At 50.4% G+C, this 20,034-nt stretch overlaps 1 protein-coding gene across 1 annotated transcript in view; it reads left to right on the top strand.

The window, feature by feature from the left end:
- The window catches only part of STIP1 (stress induced phosphoprotein 1), a 189,031-nt gene that overhangs the window by 54,609 nt on the left and 114,388 nt on the right, over positions 1-20,034 (top strand). The window contains exons 6-7 of the mRNA XM_063944941.1: positions 8,979-9,105; positions 9,229-9,331. Coding sequence (XP_063801011.1) covers positions 8,979-9,105; positions 9,229-9,331 — 230 coding nt within the window. The remainder of the gene's footprint in view (positions 1-8,978; positions 9,106-9,228; positions 9,332-20,034) is intronic.

Here is a 20,034-nt window from a genome sequence, read left to right on the forward strand (position 1 = left end):
CCACACTATATTGTGGTACTGAAGCCAGACGGCTTGGTGACACATAGTCTAAATCTAAAATGTTTTGAACACTTACATAAAAGGTTCAAATCGAGATAAAGTCACTCAGAGCAGTGATAGCGAACCGGAAAAAAGGGGACTATATGGTGTCCCTGGACATCAAGGATTACCTCCATGTCCAAATTTTGTCCTTCTCATCAAGGGTACCTCTGGTTCGTGGTACAGAACTGTCAATATCAGTTTCAGACGATGCCGTTTGAATTATCCACGGCACCCCGGGCCTTTTTACCAAGGTAATGGCCGAAAAGATGTTTCTTCAAAGAAAAAAGGCATCTAAATTATCCCTTACTTGCACGACCTAAAAAGGGCAAGTTCCAGAGAACAGTTGGAGGTCGGAAGAGCACTATCTAAAGTAGTTCTTCGACGGCACGACTGGATTCTAAATATTCCAAGAATCGCAGCTGTTTTCCGACGATACGTCTGCTGTTCCTAGGGATGATTCTGGACACGGTTCAGAAAAAGGTTTTTCTTCCCGAGGAAAAAGCCAAGGAGTTATCCGACCTGTCAGGAACCTCCTAAAACCAGGAAAGGTGTCTGTACATCAATGCACAAGAGTCCTGGGAAAAATGGTGGCTTTTTACGAAGCAATTCCATTCGGCAGATTCCATGCAAGAATTTTCCAAAGGGATCTGTTGGACAAATGGTCAGGGTCGCATCCTCAGATGCACCTGCGAATAACCCTGTCGCCAAGGACAAGGGTATATCTTCTGTGGTGGTTGCAAAAGGCTCATCTATTGGAGGGCCGCAGATTCGGCATACAGGATTTGATCCTGGTGACCTCGGACGCCAGCCTGAGAGGTTGGGGAGCAGTCACACAAGGAAGAAACTTCCAGGGGGTATGGACGAACCTGGAAAAGTCTCTTCACATAAACATTCTGGTACTAAGAGCAATCTAAAATGCTCTAAGCCAGGCGGAACCACTCCTGCAAGGAAAACCGGTGTTGATTCAGTCGGACAACATCACGGCGGTCGCCCATGTAAACAGACAGGGCGGCACAAGAAGCAGGAGTGCAATGGCAGAAGCTGCCAAGATTCTTCGCTGGGCGGAGAATCACGTAATAGCACTGTCAGCAGTGTTCTTCCCGGGCGTGGACAACTGGGAAGCAGACTTCCTCAGCAGACACGATATTCACCCGGGAGAGGGGGGTCTTCATCCAGAAGTCTTCCACATGCTAATAAACTGTTGGGAAAGACCAATGGTAGACATGATGGCGTCTCGCCTCAACAAGAAACTGGACAAGTATTGCGCCAGGTCAAGAGATCCACAGGCAATAGCTGTGGACGCACTGGTAACACCTTGGGTGTACAAATCAGTATATGTGTTTCCTCCTCTGCCTCTCATACCAAAGGTATTGAAGATTATACGGTGAGGAGGAGTAAGAACAATACTAGTGGCTCCGGATTGGCCAAGAAGGACTTGGTACCCGGAACTTCAAGAGTTGGTCACGGACGACCCGTGCCCTCTACTTCTGAGAAGGGACCTGCTACAACAGGGTCCCTGTCTCTTTCAAGACTTACCGCGGCTGCGTTTGACGGCATGGCGGTTGAACGCCAGATCCTAAAAGGGAAAGGCATTCCAGAAGAAGTCATTCCTACCTTGATTAAGGCAAGGAAGGAAGTCACCGCGAAACATTATCACCGCATTTGGCGAAAATATGTCGCGTGGTGCGAGGATCGGAGTGTTCCGACGGAGGAATTTCAACTGGGTCGTTTCCTACATTTCCTACAATCAGGATTGTCTATGGGTCTCAAATTGAGATCTATTAAGGTTCAAATTTCGGCCCTGTCAATATTCTTCCAAAAAGAATTGGCCTCAGTTCCTGAGGTACAGACTTTTGTTAAAGGAGTACTGCATATACAGCCTCCTGTGGTGCCTCCGGTGGCACCGTGGGATCTAAATGTAGTTTTAGATTTCCTCAAATCCCATTGGTTTGAACCATTGAAAAAGGTGGATTTTAAATATCTCACATGGAAAGTGACTATGTTACTGGCCCTGGCTTCCGCCAGGAGAGTATCTAAATTGGCGGCTTTATCTTATAAAAGCCCTTATCTAATCTTCCATTCGGATAGGGCAGAACTGAGGACTCGTCCGCATTTTCTCCCTAAGGTGGTATCAGCGTTTCACCTGAACCAACCTATTGTGGTGCCTGCGGCCACTGGCGACTTGGAGGACTCCAAGTTGTTGGACGTTGTCAGAGCCTTAAAAATATACATTTCAAGGACGGCTGAAGTCAGAAAATCTGACTCGCTGTTGATACTATATGCACCCAACAAGTTGGGTGCCCCTGCTTCTAAGCAGACGATTGCTCGTTGGATTTGTAACACAATTCAACTTGCTCATTCTGTGGCAGGCCTGCCACAGCCTAAATCTGTTAAGGCCCATTCCACAAGGAAGGTGGGCTCATCTTGGGCGGCTGCCCGAGGGGTCTCGGCATTACAATTCTGTCGAGCAGCTACGTGGTCGGGGGAAAACACGTTTGTAAAATTCTACAAATTTGATACCCTGGCAAAAGAGGACTTGGAATTCTCTCATTCGGTGCTGCAGAGTCATCCGCACTCTCCCGCCCGTTTGGGAGCTTTGGTATAATCCCCATGGTCCTTTCAGGAACCCCAGCATCCACTTAGGACGATAGAGAAAATAAGAATTTACTTACCGATAATTCTATTTCTCGGAGTCCGTAGTGGATGCTGGGCGCCCATCCCAAGTGCGGATTATCTGCAATACTGTACATAGTTATTGTTAACAAATTCGGGTTATATTGTTAAGGAGCCATCTTTAAGAGGCTCTTTCTGTTATCATACTGTTAACTGGGTTTAGATCACAAGTTGTACGGTGTGATTGGTGTGGCTGGTATGAGTCTTACCCGGGATTCAAATTGCCTCCCTTATTGTGTACGCTCGTCCGGGCACAGTACCTAACTGGAGTCTGGAGGAGGGTCATAGGGGGAGGAGCCAGTGCACACCACCTGATCTGGTAAAAGCTTTACTTTTTTGTGCCCTGTCTCCTGCGGAGCCGCTATTCCCCATGGTCCTTTCAGGAACCCCAGCATCCACTACGGACTCCGAGAAATAGAATTATCGGTAAGTAAATTCTTATTTTTTATTTTACAGTGAGACCTGCTGGCAACAGGCTCACTGCATCGTGGGACTAAGGGGAGAAGAAGCGAACCTACCTGCTTGCAGCTAGCTTGGGCTTCTTAGGCTACTGGACACCATTAGCTCCAGAGGGATCGACCGCAGGACTCGTCCTTGGTGTTCGTTCCCGGAGCCGCGCCGCCGTCCCCCTTACAGAGCCAGAAGCATAAAGATGGTCCGGAAAATCGGCGGCAGAAGACGACATCAGTCTTCACCAAGGTAGCGCACAGCACTGCAGCTGTGCGCCATTGCTCCTCATACACACTTCACACTCCGGTCACTGAGGGTGCAGGGCGCTGGGGGGGGGGGGGGGGGGGGCGCCGCCCTGAGCAGCAATAATATCACCTTGGCTGGCAAAAATAACCACAATATATAGTCCCAGAGGCTATATATGTGTTAATTAACCCTGCCAGAATTACAGAAAAAAGCGGGAGAAAGGCCGCCGAAAAAGGGGCGGAGCCTTCTCCCTCAGCACACTGGCGCCATTATTCCCTCACAGTTCCGCTGGAAGGAAGCTCCCTGACTCTCCCCTGCAGTCTACACTACGGAAAGGGTAAAAAAGAGAGGGGGGCACTAAATTTGGGCGCAGTTTAATATAATAAGCAGCTATAAAGGGTCATAATTCAGTTAGTCCCTGTATTATTATAGCGCTCTGGTGTGTGCTGGCATACTTTCTCTCTCTGTCTCCCCAAAGGGCTTTTGTGGGGTCCTGTCTCCTTGTAAGAGCATTCCCTGTGTGTGCGGTGTGTCGGTACGGCTGTGTCGACATGTTTGATGAGGAGACTTATGTGGAGGCGGAGCAGATGCCTATTAATGTGATGTCACCCCCTGCGGGGCAGACACCTGAGTGGATGGATTTATGGAAGGAATTACGTGCAAGTGTTGACTCCTTACATAAAAAATTTGACGACATGCCAAATGCGGGACAGCCGGCTTCTCAGCTCGTGCCTGCCCAGACGATTCAAAGGCCGTCAGGGGCCCTGAAACGACCACTACCTCAGATGGCAGACACAGATGTCGACACGGATACTGATGCAAGTGTCGACGACGATGAGTCAAATTTAATGTCCACTAGGGCCATTTGTGGCATGATTGAGGCAATGAAAGAGGTATTACACCTTACTGATATAAACCCGGGTACCTCAAAGAAGGGTATTATGTTTGGAGAGAAAAAACTACCTATAGTTTTTCCCCCATCTGAGGAATTGAATGAGGTGTGTGAAGAAGCGTGGGCTTTCCCCGATAAAAAATTGGTGATTTCAAAAAAAATTACTAATGGCGTTCCCTTTCTCGCCAGAGGATAGGTCACGTTGGGAAACTCCCCCTAGGGTGGATAAAGCGCTCACACGTTTGTCTAAAAAGGTGGCACTACCGTCTCCGGATACGGCCGCCCTAAAGGAACCTGCTGATAGATTTTAGGATAGCCTCCTGCTTTCTATTTACACACACACTGGTGTTATACTGAGACCAGCTATTGCCTCAGCCTGGATGTGCAGTGCTGCTGCTGCTGCTTGGTCAGATTCCCTGTCGGAAAATATTGACACCCTAGACAGAGACACTATATTGCTAACCATAGAGCATATAAAAGACTCGGTCTTTATACATGAGAGATGCACAGAGGGAGATCTGCCGGCTGGCATCTAGAATAAGTGATTTGTCCATCTCTGCTAGGAGAGGCTTATGGACTCGGCAGTGGACAGGAGATGCAGATTCTAAAAGGCACATGGAAGTTTTGCCTTATAAGGGTGAGGAGTTATTCGGGGACGGTCTCTCAGACCTTGTTTCCACAGCAACGGCTGGGAAGTCTGCATTTTTGCCCCATGTCCCCTCACAGCCTAAGAAAGCACCGTATTACCAGGTACAGTCCTTTCGACCCCAGAAAAACAGGCGCGGAAAAGGCGGGTCCTTTCTGTCTAGAGGCAGAGGAAGGGGGAAAAAGCTGCAACACACAGCCGGTTCCCAGGACCAAAAGTCCTCCCCCCGCTTCTTCCAAATCAACCGCATGACGGTGGGGCTCCACAGGCGGAGCCAGGTACGGTGGGGGGCCGCCTCAAAAATTTCAGCGATCAGTGGGCTCGCTCACGGGTGGATCCCTGGATACTTCAAGTAGTATCTCAGGGGTACAAGCTGGAATTCGAAGCGCCGCCCCCCCGCCGTTTCCTCAAATCAGCCTTACCGACGACTCCATCGGGCAGGGAGGCTGTGCTAGAGGCCATTCACAAGCTGTATTCCCAGCAGGTGATAGTCAAGGTACCCCTACTTCAACAAGGCCGGGGCTACTATTCCACTCTGTTTGTGGTGCCGAAACCAGACGGTTCGGTGAGACGCATTTTAAATTTGAAATCCTTGAACACTTACATAAAGAAATTCAAGTTCAAGATGGAATCGCTCAGGGCGGTTATTGCAAGCCTGGACGAGGGGGATTACATGGTATCCCTGGACATCAAGGATGCTTACCTTCATGTCCCTATTTACCTTCCTCACCAGGAGTACCTCAGATTTGTGGTACAGGATTGCCATTACCAATTCCAGACACTACCGTTTGGACTGTCCACGGCACCGAGGGTGTTTACCAAGGTAATGGCAGAAATGATGATACTCCTTCGAAAAAAGGGAGTTTTAATTATCCCATACTTGGACGATCTCCTTATAAAGGCGAGGTCCAGGGAGCAGTTACTGGTCGGAGTAGCACTATCTCAGGAGGTGCTACAACAGCATGGTTGGATTCTGAACATTCCAAAGTCACAGCTGGTTCCTTCCACTCGCTTACTGTTCCTGGGGATGATTTTGGACACAGAACTGAAAAAAGTGTTTCTCCCGCAGGAGAAAGCCAAGGAGTTGTCATCTCTAGTCAGAGACCTCCTAAAACCAAAACGGGTATCGGTGCATCGTTGCACACGAGTCCTGGGAAAAATGGTGGCTTAATACGAAGCAATTCCATTCGGCAGGTTCCATGCGAGGACCTTCCAGTGGGACCTCTTGGACAAGTGGTCGGGATCGCATCTTCGGATGCATCAAATGATAACCCTGTCTCCAAGGACCAGGGTGTCTCTACTGTGGTGGCTGCAGAGTGCTCATCTTCTAGAGGGCCGCAGATTCGGCATACAGGACTGGGTCCTGGTGACCACGGATGCCAGCCTTCGAGGCTGGGGAGCAGTCACACAGGGAAGAAACTTCCAAGGACTATGGTCAAGTCAGGAGACTTCCCTACATATAAATATTCTGGAATTAAGGGCCATTTACAATGCCCTAAGTCAGGCAAGACCCCTGCTTCAAAACCAGCCGGTACTGATCCAGTCAGACAACATCACGGCAGTCGCCCATGTGAACCGACAGGGCGGCACAAGAAGCAGGATGGCAATGGCAGAAGCCACAAGGATTCTCCGATGGGCGGAAAATCACGTACTAGCACTGTCAGCAGTGTTTATTCCGGGAGTGGACAACTGGGAAGCAGACTTCCTCAGCAGACACGACCTACACCCGGGAGAGTGGGGACTTCATCCAGAAGTCTTCCTACTGTTGGTAAACCGTTGGGAAAGGCCACAGGTGGACATGATGGCGTCCCGCCTCAACAAAAAGCTAAAGAGATATTGCGCCAGGTCAAGGGACCCTCAGGCGATAGCTGTGGACGCTAGAGTGACACCGTGGGTGTACCAGTCGGTTTATGTGTTCCCTCCTCTGCCTCTCCATACCAAAGGTACTGAGAATAATAAGAAGGCGAGGAGTAAGAACGTGGTTCCGGATTGGCCAAGAAGGGCTTGCTTGGTAACCGGAACTTCAGGAAATGATATCAGAGGACCCATGGCCTCTACCGCTCAGACAGGATCTGCTGCAGCAGGGGCCCTGTCTGTTCCAAGACTTACCGCGGCTGCGTTTGACGGCATGGCGGTTGAATTCCGGATCCTAAAGGAAAAGGGCATTCCGGAGGAAGCCATTCCTACACTGATAAAAGCCAGGAAAGAAGTAACCGCGAACCATTATCACCGTATTTGGCGAAGATATGTTGCGTGGTGTGAGGCTCAGAAGGCCCCAACGGAGGAATTTCAGCTGGGTCGCTTTCTACACTTCCTACAGTCGGGAGTGACTATGGGCCTGAAATTGGGTTCCATTAAAGTCCAGATTTCGGCCCTGTCGATTTTCTTCCAGAAAGAACTGGCTTCACTGCCTGAAGTTCAGACTTTTGTAAAGGGAGTGCTTCATATTCAGCCCCCTTTTGTGCCTCCCGTGGCACCTTGGGATCTCAATGTGGTGTTGAGTTTCCTAAAATCACATTGGTTTGAACCACTAAAAACTGTGGATCTGAAATATCTCACGTGGAAAGTGGTCATGTTATTGGCCTTGGCTTCGGCCAGGCGTGTGTCAGAATTGGCGGCTTTGTCTTGTAAAAGCCCTTCTCTGATTTTTCATATGGATAGGGCAGAATTGAGGACTCGTCCCCAGTTTCTCCCTAAGGTGGTATCTGCTTTTCACTTGAACCAACCTATTGTGGTGCCTGCGGCTACTGGGGACTTGGAGGATTCCAAGTTACTGGATGTAGTCAGGGCCCTGAAACTTTGTTTCCAGGACGGCTGGAGTCAGAAAGACTGACTCGCTTTTTGTCCTGTATGCACCCAAGAAGATAGGTGCTCCTGCTTCTAAGCAGTCTATTGCGCGCTGGATTTGTAGCACTATTCAGCTGGCGCATTCTGCGGTAGGCTTACCGCAGCCTAAATCTGTAAAAGCCCATTCCACACGGAAGGTGGGCTCATCTTGGGCGGCTGCCCGAGGGGTCTCGGCTTTACAACTTTGCCGAGCTGCAACTTGGTCAGGGGCAAACACGTTTGCAAAATTCTACAAATTTGATACCCTGGCTGAGGAGGACCTTGAGTTCTCTCATTCGGTGCTGCAGAGTCATCCGCACTCTCCCGCCCGTTTGGGAGCTTTGGTATAATCCCCATGGTCCTTACGGAGTCCCCAGCATCCACTAGGACGTTAGAGAAAATAAGATTTTACTCACCGGTAAATCTATTTCTCGTAGTCCGTAGTGGATGCTGGGCGCCCGTCCCAAGTGCGGAGTGTCTGCAATACTTGTATATAGTTATTGCCTAACTAAAGGGTTATTGTTGAGCCATCTATTGAGAGGCTCAGTTATATTTCATACTGTTAACTGGGTATAGTATCACGAGTTATACGGTGTGATTGGTGTGGCTGGTATGAGTCTTACCCGGGATTCAAAATCCTTCCTTATTGTGTCAGCTCTTCCGGGCACAGTATCCTAACTGAGGTCTGGAGGAGGGGCATAGAGGGAGGAGCCAGTGCTCACCAGATAGTACTAAATCTTTCTTATAGAGTGCCCAGTCTCCTGCGGAGCCCGTCTATTCCCCATGGTCCTTACGGAGTCCCCAGCATCCACTACGGACTACGAGAAATAGATTTACCGGTGAGTAAAATCTTATTTTTATCTTCTTAAAGGGAAAATAAATTGTCATTATTTTTAGCTGCAAAATTACCGAAGTCGGTTCTCTTGTCAAAATAAACTACTACATTCCAGGCAGAGACTCTACTGTGCTTCCTCTACTGCTTGTACTTGCAAAATCCCCTGTAGTCTGGATGTAGTTGTAACTATTAGCCATGTCATTGAGGGGATTACTTAATGATTACGCTCTACTTGTGCAGTCACCATATTCAATATGTGATGATAAACCTTGGAATTATGGGATCTCCAGAATGGTAGCCTTATTGACAGTGTTAAGCCCCAGATATTTGACGAAGAGAAATGGAATAAACTATTTTGTTTCCCTCAGGCTCAGAAGGAGAAAGAGCTAGGCAATGAAGCTTACAAGAAGAGAGATTTTGATACGGCTCTGAAACATTACGGACAGGCCAGGGAACTTGATCCAACTAACATGGCCTATATTACAAATCAGGCAGGTACGTTCTAACTTGCATGGAGTCTGTAAAGTTTTGCTTTCATCTGCCACAGAAGTCTTTTATATCAGATATAGATCTTTCTAATGTGTCACTGACCTATTGTTTGCACTCCTTATTATTCAGCTGTATATTTTGAACAAGGGAATTACAATCAGTGCAGAGAGTTATGTGAGACAGCCATTGAAGTAGGAAGAGAAAATCGTGAGGACTATCGACAGATTGCCAAGTGAGTGACTAATAGTGCTTGCAAATTCACGGTCTTCTGTTTTATGTGTTACAGATGGGGAGATCCAAATCTTGGCCATCCTGCTTCATTATGTGGAGATAACAGTGGTGGCTGCTGCCCATGGGCTGCAGTGCAAACCACACTTTGACATGGGTGTTGTGTGAACAGATGTAAACATACATGTAACATACTGTAGGTGCTGGTGCCTTACCCGGGGATCAGTAGCTCCGCTGTGTTTCATTTGAGCTGGCGTTGCATTGGACACGGCACTCAGCTTGTCTGTCTTCTATAAGCCCACCCCAGGCTCACATTGACTAGCTTCACAGGAGTCTTGAGGGCAGGCTTATAGAAGATAGACGAGCGGAGTGCTGTGCAGTGTGTGCCGTGCACTGGCGGCTCAGTGAAACACAGCGGCACTGCCAGTGGCGGAACTAGCGAGCGGTGGGCCCAGGTGCGACAAAATGCTTTGGGCCGCCCCCCCCCCCCCCTTCCCCCCCCACACATCCCATCCAAGTCCACCCCCTCACCCCTGTAGAGGATTTGGTGAGGGGGACCTGCTCAGGGCTAGAGAAATAGATACCTAGCATCAGTGCCGTAACTAGACATTTTAGCACTGTGTGCAAGAAACTGCATCGGAGCCCCACCCCTGCAAGCAAAATAGGGGCAGTGCGCGCCGTAGGAGCGCGCAAAAATACATAGTGGCGTGGCTTCGTGGGGAAGTGGTGTGGCCACAAAATAATACCAATTCATAAAACTGTGCACAGTAGTCTCCATTCTTCAAATTATGCCGCACAGTAGCACCACTACACCAGGTAGAGACCCTTTTACACCTTACAGCGGACAGATTCCCCTTGTTACACATAGCGGCAGACAGCGTCCCCCTTGTTACACATAGCGGCAGACAGCGTCCCCCTTGTTACACGTAGCGGCAGACCGCGTCCCCCTTGTTACACGTAGCGGCAGACCGCGTCCCCCTTGTTACACGTAGCGGCAGACCGCGTCCCCCTTGTTACACGTAGCGGCAGACCGCGTCCCCCTTGTTACACGTAGCGGCAGACCGCGTCCCCCTTGTTACACGTAGCGGCAGACAGCGTCCCCCTTGTTACACGTAGCGGCAGACAGCGTCCCCCTTGTTACACGTAGCGGCAGACAGCGTCCCCCTTGTTACACGTAGCGGCAGACAGCGTCCCCCTTGTTACACGTAGCGGCAGACAGCGTCCCCCTTGTTACACGTAGCGGCAGACAGCGTCCCCCTTGTTACACGTAGCGGCAGACAGCGTCCCCCTTGTTACACGTAGCGGCAGACAGCGTCCCCCTTGTTACACGTAGCGGCAGACAGCGTCCCCCTTGTTACACGTAGCGGCAGACAGCGTCCCCCTTGTTACACGTAGCGGCAGACAGCGTCCCCCTTGTTACACGTAGCGGCAGACAGCGTCCCCCTTGTTACACGTAGCGGCAGGCAGCGTCCCCCTTGTTACACGTAGCGGCAGGCAGCGTCCCCCTTGTTACACGTAGCGGCAGGCAGCGTCCCCCTTGTTACACGTAGCGGCAGGCAGCGTCCCCCTTGTTACACGTAGCGGCAGGCAGCGTCCCCCTGTTTACACGTAGCGGCAGGCAGCGTGCCCCTGTTTACACGTAGCGGCAGGCAGCGTGCCCCTGTTTACACGTAGCGGCAGGCAGCGTGCCCCTGTTTACACGTAGCGGCAGGCAGCGTGCCCCTGTTTACACGTAGCGGCAGGCAGCGTGCCCCTGTTTACACGTAGCGGCAGGCAGCGTGCCCCTGTTTACACGTAGCGGCAGGCAGCGTGCCCCTGTTTACACGTAGCGGCAGGCAGCGTGCCCCTGTTTACACGTAGCGGCAGGCAGCGTGCCCCTTGTTACACGTAGCGGCAGGCAGCGTGCACCAACAAAGAAAGAAAGAGACAGAAAGAAAGAATTATACTTACCCTCTCCGCTGGCTCAGGCTCCTCGGTGCAGCGTCAGACGATTCCCAGGCTTGAGAGAAGGAGGAGGGAGGTGGAGGAGGGAGCCGCAGCAGCGCTGTGTCATTGGTGGAGGCGCTGCTGCCCCTCTGTTTCACTATAGGCTGTTCTCGGAAGACAGCCTATAGTGAAGCAGAGGGGCAGCAGCGCCTCCACCAGTAGTAAAGCGCTGCTGCGGCTCCCTCCTCCTCCTTCTCCCTCGTACACTACCGCTGCGCTCCTCTCCTCTTTCCGGGCGGCTGCGGGCAGCGGTTGCCCGCAGCGCACAGCGGCATGTAATGAGTCAGTTTGACTCATTACATGCTTTTGGCCCCTGGACAGAGGCGGGCCCCAGTGCAACGCACTGGTTGCACTGGCGGTAGTTCCGCCTCTGGGCACTGCTGATACCTGGGTAAGGCAACCAGCAGAGTACATACAACATGTATGTTTGTATGTACTTGCGCTTCTGCTTGCCCACATTTTACGATTGGCAGCCACCAGCACTGATTATGCATACATTGATTTCTCTAGCATCCATAAGGGATATTGGGGACACTTAGGACGATGGGTATAGATGGGGTCCAAATGAGCCGGTGCACTTTAAATGTCTTCACTTGGTGTGCTGGCTCCTCCCCTCTATGCCCCCTCCCACAGGCAGTTTAGAAACTGCTGCTCCAGAGTTTTCTTCAATTTCTTTTAAACTTCTATTTTTGGTATGCTGTTTGGGCAACAGCATACCTGCACCGTGGGAGTTAAGGGGTAGAGTGGTCACCAGCCTTGCGAGGTGTCAGAGCCGCTTCCCCGCTGCGGAACCACCGTCCTGAGAGGTGGTTTGTTCAGCGGGGCACTGCGCCTTAGCTGTCGCAATCGCCCTACACCCCAAATGCCTGAAGGTGATTACTGTGGGGAGTATAAGCCAGGGGCCCCGCTAGGGGGGTCCACCGATTCATGGTGCGACTGAACATGTAGCAAAGGGGGAGTGCCACTATTGTAGACAATGTGTCCTATACAGGACAGAAATCATTAGTGTTTAACTGTGATATAGGGGGTGATTCAGACCTGATCGCACGCAGGCAGTTTTTTGCAGTTCTGCGATCAGGTAGTTGCCGCCTACAGGGGGAGGGGGTTATCTCTGTGCAGGGGTGCGATCGCTTGTGCAGAGCTGCACAAACAGAAGCTCAGGACTTACTAAGCCGCTGCGACAATCCAGCCGGGAGATGTCAGGAACCCTCCCACCAACGCCTGCGTTTTCCCATACACTCCCTAGAAACGGTCAGGTGACACCCACAAATGGCCTCTTCCTGTCAATCTTCTTGCGATCGCTTTTTTCGTTAATTCTGTTGCTGTCCAGTGATCCCCGCGGCCAACGCGCCTGCGTATTGCGGAGCATGCGCAATTCTGACCTGATCGCACCGCTGCAAAAAAAGCTAGCGTGCAATCGGGTCTGAATGACCCCCAAAGTAAGCGGACAGCCTCACTGGGGCTATATAGTTGGGGTGTGCTGGTCTTTTTCTGTGTGTCTCTTCTCGCATACAGCAAGGGCAGGCTTGCTAAGTATTACTGTCTGTGTGTATGTCATAGTGATTACTGTAAACATGGGTAAACACAAACCTATGCAGTGTATGCCACACCAGGTTCTCTCCCTTATCTGATTCTGTTTAATGTGAACAATGCAGTCAATCGTCACAGCTCGGTGAACGGGCTGGGGTAGAGGGACCAGAGCCATTCTGGTTAGGGGCTCTTATACAGTATCAGACATCAGTCTTGTCATCACAACTCACTGCTAATGTTCAGAAAACTCAGCTACTACAACAGGCTGTTGCAGACTTAGCTGCCAGGGCAGATGTTACACAGCCCCCCCCCCCCCCCCATCTAACTCAGGACCACAAAAATGTGGTTTACCTGCTCTAATCTCTGATTCAGATGAGGAAATACAGGAGGATGGGGATGACTTGGATCCCGTCAGTGGGGATTTTGCTTCTGCTCAAGGTATTGAACCCCTCATTCTGGCTATATGGGACGTGTGAAACCCCTCTAGTGGACGCTGCGGCACAGCAGTCGTTTTTATTTACACAAAACAAGCCTAATGTCACTTTCCCTGATTCTGCAGAGTTAGACGACCTATTTAAATTAGCCTGTAAAAATCCAGACAAAAAAATACCGTGTCAAAAAGATTTTTGCACATTTTCCCATTTGCTCCTGAAGTTAGGAAATTCTGGGAAAAGCCCTCGGGAGTTGACGTCTCATTCTCTCGACTGTCAAAATAGGCGGTGCTGCCTGCCCCGGGCTCCTTTACCTTAAAGGACCCTTGGGACAGAGACTTTAGTGTAATCTCGATCTACACAGCAGCAGGTGTATCGCAAAGGCTGGTCATAGCGGTTTGCTGGATGACCCATGCCATTCATATGTGGGCTACTCAGATTCAGTAGGGATTCTCCGGGGATATGCCTCTGTTCACTACGGTGACTCTCCTGAATCATCATTCAGGACACTGCACTCGTCTTGTGTGACTCAAGGAAATGGGCAATAATAAGAATTTACCGATTTACCGATAATTCTATTTCTCATAGTCCGTAGTGGATGCTGGGAACTCCGTAAGGACCATGGGGATTAGCGGCTCCGCAGGAGACTGGGCACAAAAGTAAAAGCTTTAGGACTACCTGGTGTGCACTGGCTCCTCCCCCTATGACCCTCCTCCAAGCCTCAGTTAGGATACTGTGCCCGGACGAGCGTACACAATAAGGAAGGATTTTGAATCCCGGGTAAGACTCATACCAGCCACACCAATCACACCGTACAACCTGTGATCTGAACCCAGTTAACAGCATGATAACAGAGGAGCCTCTGAAAGATGGCTCACAACAATAATAACCCGATTTTTGTAACAATAACTATGTACAAGTATTGCAGACAATCCGCACTTGGGATGGGCGCCCAGCATCCACTACGGACTATGAGAAATAGAATTATCGGTAAGTAAATTCTTATTTTCTCTGACGTCCTAGTGGATGCTGGGAACTCCGTAAGGACCATGGGGATTATACCAAAGCTCCCAAACGGGCGGGAGAGTGCGGATGACTCTGCAGCACCGAATGAGAGAACTCCAGGTCCTCCTCAGCCAGGGTATCAAATTTGTAGAATTTAGCAAACGTATTTGCCCCTGACCAAGTAGCTGCTCGGCAAAGTTGTAAAGCCGAGACCCCTCGGGCAGCCGCCCAAGATGAGCCCACCTTCCTTGTGGAATGGGCTTTTACAGATTTTGGCTGTGGCAGGCCTGCCACAGAATGTGCAAGCTGAATTGTACTACAAATCCAACGAGCAATAGTCTGCTTAGAAGCAGGAGCACCCAGCTTGTTGGGTGCATACAGGATAAACAGCGAGTCAGATTTCCTGACTCCAGCCGTCCTGGAAACATATATTTTCAGGGCCCTGACTACATCCAGCAACTTGGAGTCCTCCAAGTCCCTAGTAGCCGCAGGCACCACAATAGGCTGGTTCAAGTGAAATGCTGAAACCACCTTAGGGAGAAATTGAGGACGAGTCCTCAATTCTGCCCTGTCCGTATGAAAAATTAGGTAAGGGCTTTTATAGGATAAAGCCGCCAATTCTGAGACACGCCTGGCTGAAGCCAGGGCTAACAACATTACCACTTTCCAAGTGAGATATTTTAAGTCCACAGTGGAGAGTGGTTCAAACCAATGTGATTTTAGGAACCCCAAAACTACACTGAGATCCCAAGGTGCCACTGGAGGCACAAAAGGAGGCTGTATATGCGGGTACCCCCTAGACAAACGTCTGAACTTCAGGAACTGAAGCCAGTTCTTTCTGGAAGAAAATCGACAGGGCCGAAATTTGAACCTTAATAGACCCTAATTTTAGGCCCATAGACAGTCCTGTTTGCAGGAAATGTAGGAAACGACCCAGTTGAAATTCCTCTGTAGGGGCCTTCCTGGCCTCGCACCACGCAACATATTTACGCCAAATACGGTGATAATGCTGCACGGTTACATCCTTCCTGGCTTTGATCAGGGTAGGGATGACTTCATCCGGAATGCCTTTTTCCTTCAGGATCCGGCGTTCAACCGCCATGCCGTCAAACGCAGCCGCGGTAAGTCTTGGAACAGACAGGGTCCCTGCTGAAGCAGGTCCTTTCTTAGAGGCAGAGGCCACGGGTCCTCTGTGAGCATCTCTTGAAGTTCCGGGTACCAAGTCCTTCTTGGCCAATCCGGAGCCACGAGTATAGTTCTTACTCCCCTCCGTCTTATAATTCTCAGTACTTTTGGTATGAGAGGAAGAGGAGGGAACACATACACTGACTGGTACACTCACGGTGTTACCAGAGCGTCCACAGCTATTGCCTGAGGGTCCCTTGACCTGGCGCAATACCTGTCCAATTTTTTGTTTAGGCGGGACGCCATCATGTCCACCTTTGGTTTTTCCCAATGGTTTACAATCATGTGGAAGACTTCTGGGTGAAGTCCCCACTCTCCCGGGTGGAGGTCGTGCCTGCTGAGGAAGTCTGCTTCCCAGTTGTCCACTCCCGGAATGAACACTGCTGACAGTGCTATCACATGATTTTCCGCCCAGCGAAAAATCCTTGCAGCTTCTGCCATTGCCCTCCTGCTTCTTGTGCCGCCCTGTCTGTTTACGTGGGCGACTGCCGTGATATTGTCCGACTGGATCAGCACCGGCTGACCTTGAAGCAGAGGTCTTGCTTGGCTTAGGGCATTGTAAATGGCCCTTAGCTCCAAAATATTTATGTGAAGTGATGTCTCCAGGCTTGACCACAAGCCCTGGAAATTTCTTCCCTGTGTGACTGCTCCCCAGCCTCTCAGGCTGGCATCCGTGGTCACCAGGACCCAGTCCTGAATGCCGAATCTGCGGCCCTCTAGAAGATGAGCACTCTGCAACCACCACAGGAGAGACACCCTTGTCTTTGGTGACAGAGTTATCCGCTGATGCATCTGAAGATGCGATCCGGACCATTTGTCCAGCAGGTCCCACTGGAAAGTTCTTGCGTGGAATCTGCCGAATGGAATTGCTTCGTAGGAAGCCACCATTTTTCCCAGGACCCTTGTGCACTGATGCACTGACACTTGGCCTGGTTTTAGGAGGTTTCTGACTAGTTCGGATAACTCCCTGGCTTTCTCCTCCGGGAGAAGACACCTTTTTTCTGGACTGTGTCCGGGATCATCCCTAGGAATAGAAGGCTTGTCGTCGGGATCAGCTGCGATTTTGGAATATTGAGAATCCAACCGTGCTGCCGCAGCACTATCTGAGATAGTGCTACCCCGACTTCCAACTGTTCCCTGGATCTTGCCCTTATCAGGAGATCGTCCAAGTAAGGGATAACTAAAACTCCCTTCTTTCGAAGGAGTATCATCATTTCGGCCATTACCTTGGTAAAGACCCGGGGTGCCGTGGACAATCCAAACGGCAGCGTCTGAAACTGATAGTGACAGTTCTGTACCACAAACCTGAGGTACCCTTGGAGAAGGGTAAATTGGGACATGTAGGTAAGCATCTTTGATGTTCAGAGAGACCATATAGTCCCCTTCTTCCAGGTTTGCAATCACTGCTCTGAGTGACTCTATCTTGAATTTGAACCTTTGCATGTAAGTGTTCAAGGATTTTAGATTTAAAATTGGTCTCACCGAGCCGTCCGGCTTCGGTACCACAAATAGTGTGGAATAGTACCCCTTTCCCTGTTGCAGGAGGGGTACCTTGATTATCACCTGCTGGGAATACAGCCTGTGAATGGCTTGCAATACTGTCTCCCTGTCTGAGGGAGACGTCCGTAAAGCAGACTTTATGAAACGGCGAGGGGCAGACGTCTCGAATTTCTTGAGACGGGCCCCCACCGTGTTGCAGCCTTTTTCCTCTCCCTCTGCCACGGGGCAGAAATGAGGCGCCTTTTGCCCGCTTGTCCTTAGGGGGCCGAAAGGACTGCGCCTGATAATACGGCGTCTTCTTAGGTTGAGAAGCTACCTGGGGTAAAAATGTGGATTTTCCAGTGGCCACCAGGTCATTTAGACCTACCCCAAATAACTCCTCCCTTTTATAAGGCGATACTTCCATATGCCTTTTGGAATCATCATCACCTGACCACTGTCTTGTCCATAACCCTCTTCTGGCAGAGACGGACAGCGCACTTACTCTTGATGCCAGTCGGCAAATATCCCTCTGTGCATCACGCATATATAGAAATGCATCTTTTAAATGCTCTATAGTTAGTAATATACTGTCCCTATCTAGGGTATCAATATTGTCAGTCAGGGAATCCGACCAAGCCACCCCAGCACTGCACATCCAGGCTGAGGAGATTGCTGGTCGCAGTATCACACCCGTGTGAGTGTATATACATTTTAGGATATTTCTCTATCGTCCTAAGTGGATGCTGGGGTTCCTGAAAGGACCATGGGGAATAGCGGCTCCGCAGGAGACAGGGCACAAAAGTAAAGCTTTTACAGGTCAGGTGGTGTGTACTGGCTCCTCCCCCCATGACCCTCCTCCAGACTCCAGTTAGATTTTTGTGCCCGGCCGAGAAGGGTGCAATTCTAGGTGGCTCTCATAAAGAGCTGCTTAGAGAGTTTAGCTTAGGTTTTTTATTTTACAGTGATTCCTGCTGGCAACAGGATCACTGCAACGAGGGACAGAGGGGAGAAGAAGTGAACTCACCTGCGTGCAGGATGGATTGGCTTCTTGGCTACTGGACATGAAGCTCCAGAGGGACGATCACAGGTACAGCCTGGATGGTCACCGGAGCCACGCCGCCGGCCCCCTCACAGATGCTGAAGCAAGAAGAGGTCCAGAATCGGCGGCTGAAGACTCCTGCAGTCTTCTTAAGGTAGCGCACAGCACTGCAGCTGTGCGCCATTTTCCTCTCAGCACACTTCAGTCACTGAGGGTGCAGGGCGCTGGGGGGGGGCGCCCTGGGAGGCAAATGAAAACCTTTAAAAAGGCTAAAAATACCTCACATATAGCCCCAGAGGCTATATGGAGATATTTACCCCTGCCTAAATGTACTAAATAGCGGGAGACGAGCCCGCCGAAAAAGGGGCGGGGCCTATCTCCTCAGCACACGGCGCCATTTTCTGTCACAGCTCCGCTGGTCAGGAAGGCTCCCAGGTCTCTCCCCTGCACTGCACTACAGAAACAGGGTATAACAGAGAGGGGGGGCAAAATAAATGGCAATATATAAATATAAAAGCAGCTATAAGGGAGCACTTAATCATAAGGCTATCCCTGTCATATATAGCGCTTTTTGGTGTGTGCTGGCAGACTCTCCCTCTGTCTCCCCAAAGGGCTAGTGGGTCCTGTCTTCGTATAGAGCATTCCCTGTGTGTCTGCTGTGTGTCGGTACGTGTGTGTCGACATGTATGAGGACGTTATTGGTGTGGAGGCGGAGCAATTGCCAAATATGAGGATGTCACCTCCTAGGGGGTCGACACCAGAATGGATGCCTTTATTTGTGGAATTACGGGATAGCGTCAACTCGCTTAAGCAGTCGTTTGCCGACATGAGGCGGCCGGACACTCAATTAGTGCCTGTCCAGGCGCCTCAAACACCGTCAGGGGCTGTAAAACGCCCCTTGCCTCAGTCGGTCGACACAGACCCAGACACAGGCACTGATTCCGGTGGTGAAGGTGACGAATCAACCGTATTTTCCAGTAGGGCCACACGTTATATGATTTTGGCAATAAAGGAGATGTTACATTTAGCTGATACTACAGGTACCACTAAACAGGGTATTATGTGGGGTGTGAAAAAACTACCAGTAGTTTTTACCGAATCAGAAGAATTAAATGACGTGTGTGATGAAGCGTGGGGTGCCCCGATAAACTGCTAATTTCAAAGAAGTTATTGGCTTTCCCGCCAGAGGTTAGGGAGCGCTGGGAAACACCTCCTAGGGTGGACAAAGCGCTAACACGCTTATCAAAACAAGTGGCGTTACCCTCTCCTGAGACGGCCGCACTTAAAGATCCATCAGATAGGAGGATGGAAAATATCCAAAAAGGTATATACACACATGCAGGTGTTATACTACGACCAGCTATTGCGACTGCCTGGATGTGCAGTGCTGGGGTAGTTTGGTCAGAGTCCCTGATCGAAAATATTGATACCCTGGACAGGGACAATATTTTACTGTCGTTAGAACAAATAAAGGATGCATTTCTTTATATGCGTGATGCACAGAGAGATATCTGCACACTGGCATCACGGGTAAGTGCTATGTCCATTTCGGCCAGAAGAGCTTTATGGACACGACAGTGGACAGGCGATGCATAGAGGAGTTATTTGGGGTCGGTCTATCGGATTTGGTGGCCACGGCTACGGCCGGGAAATCCACCTTTCTACCTCAAGTCACTCCCCAACAGAAAAAGGCACCGACCTTTCAACCGCAGCCCTTTCGTTCCTTTAAAAATAAGAGAGCAAAGGGCTATTCATATCTGCCACGAGGCAGAGGACGAGGGAAGAGACAGCAACAGGCAGCTCCTTCCCAGGAACCGAAGCCCTCCCCGGCTTCTACAAAAGCCTCAGCATGACGCTGGGGCTTCGCAAGCGGACTCGGGGGCGGTAGGCGGTCGTCTCAAGAATTACAGCGCGCAGTGGGCTCACTCGCAGGTAAATCCCTGGATCCTGCAGATAATATCTCAGGGGTACAGGTTGAAATTAGAGACAGAGCCACCTCGCCGTTTCCTGAAGTCTGCTTTACCAACGTCCCCCTCAGAAAGGGAGACG

The sequence above is a fragment of the Pseudophryne corroboree genome, chromosome 11, assembly GCF_028390025.1.
Source record: "Pseudophryne corroboree isolate aPseCor3 chromosome 11, aPseCor3.hap2, whole genome shotgun sequence".
Lineage (NCBI taxonomy): Eukaryota > Metazoa > Chordata > Amphibia > Anura > Myobatrachidae > Pseudophryne > Pseudophryne corroboree.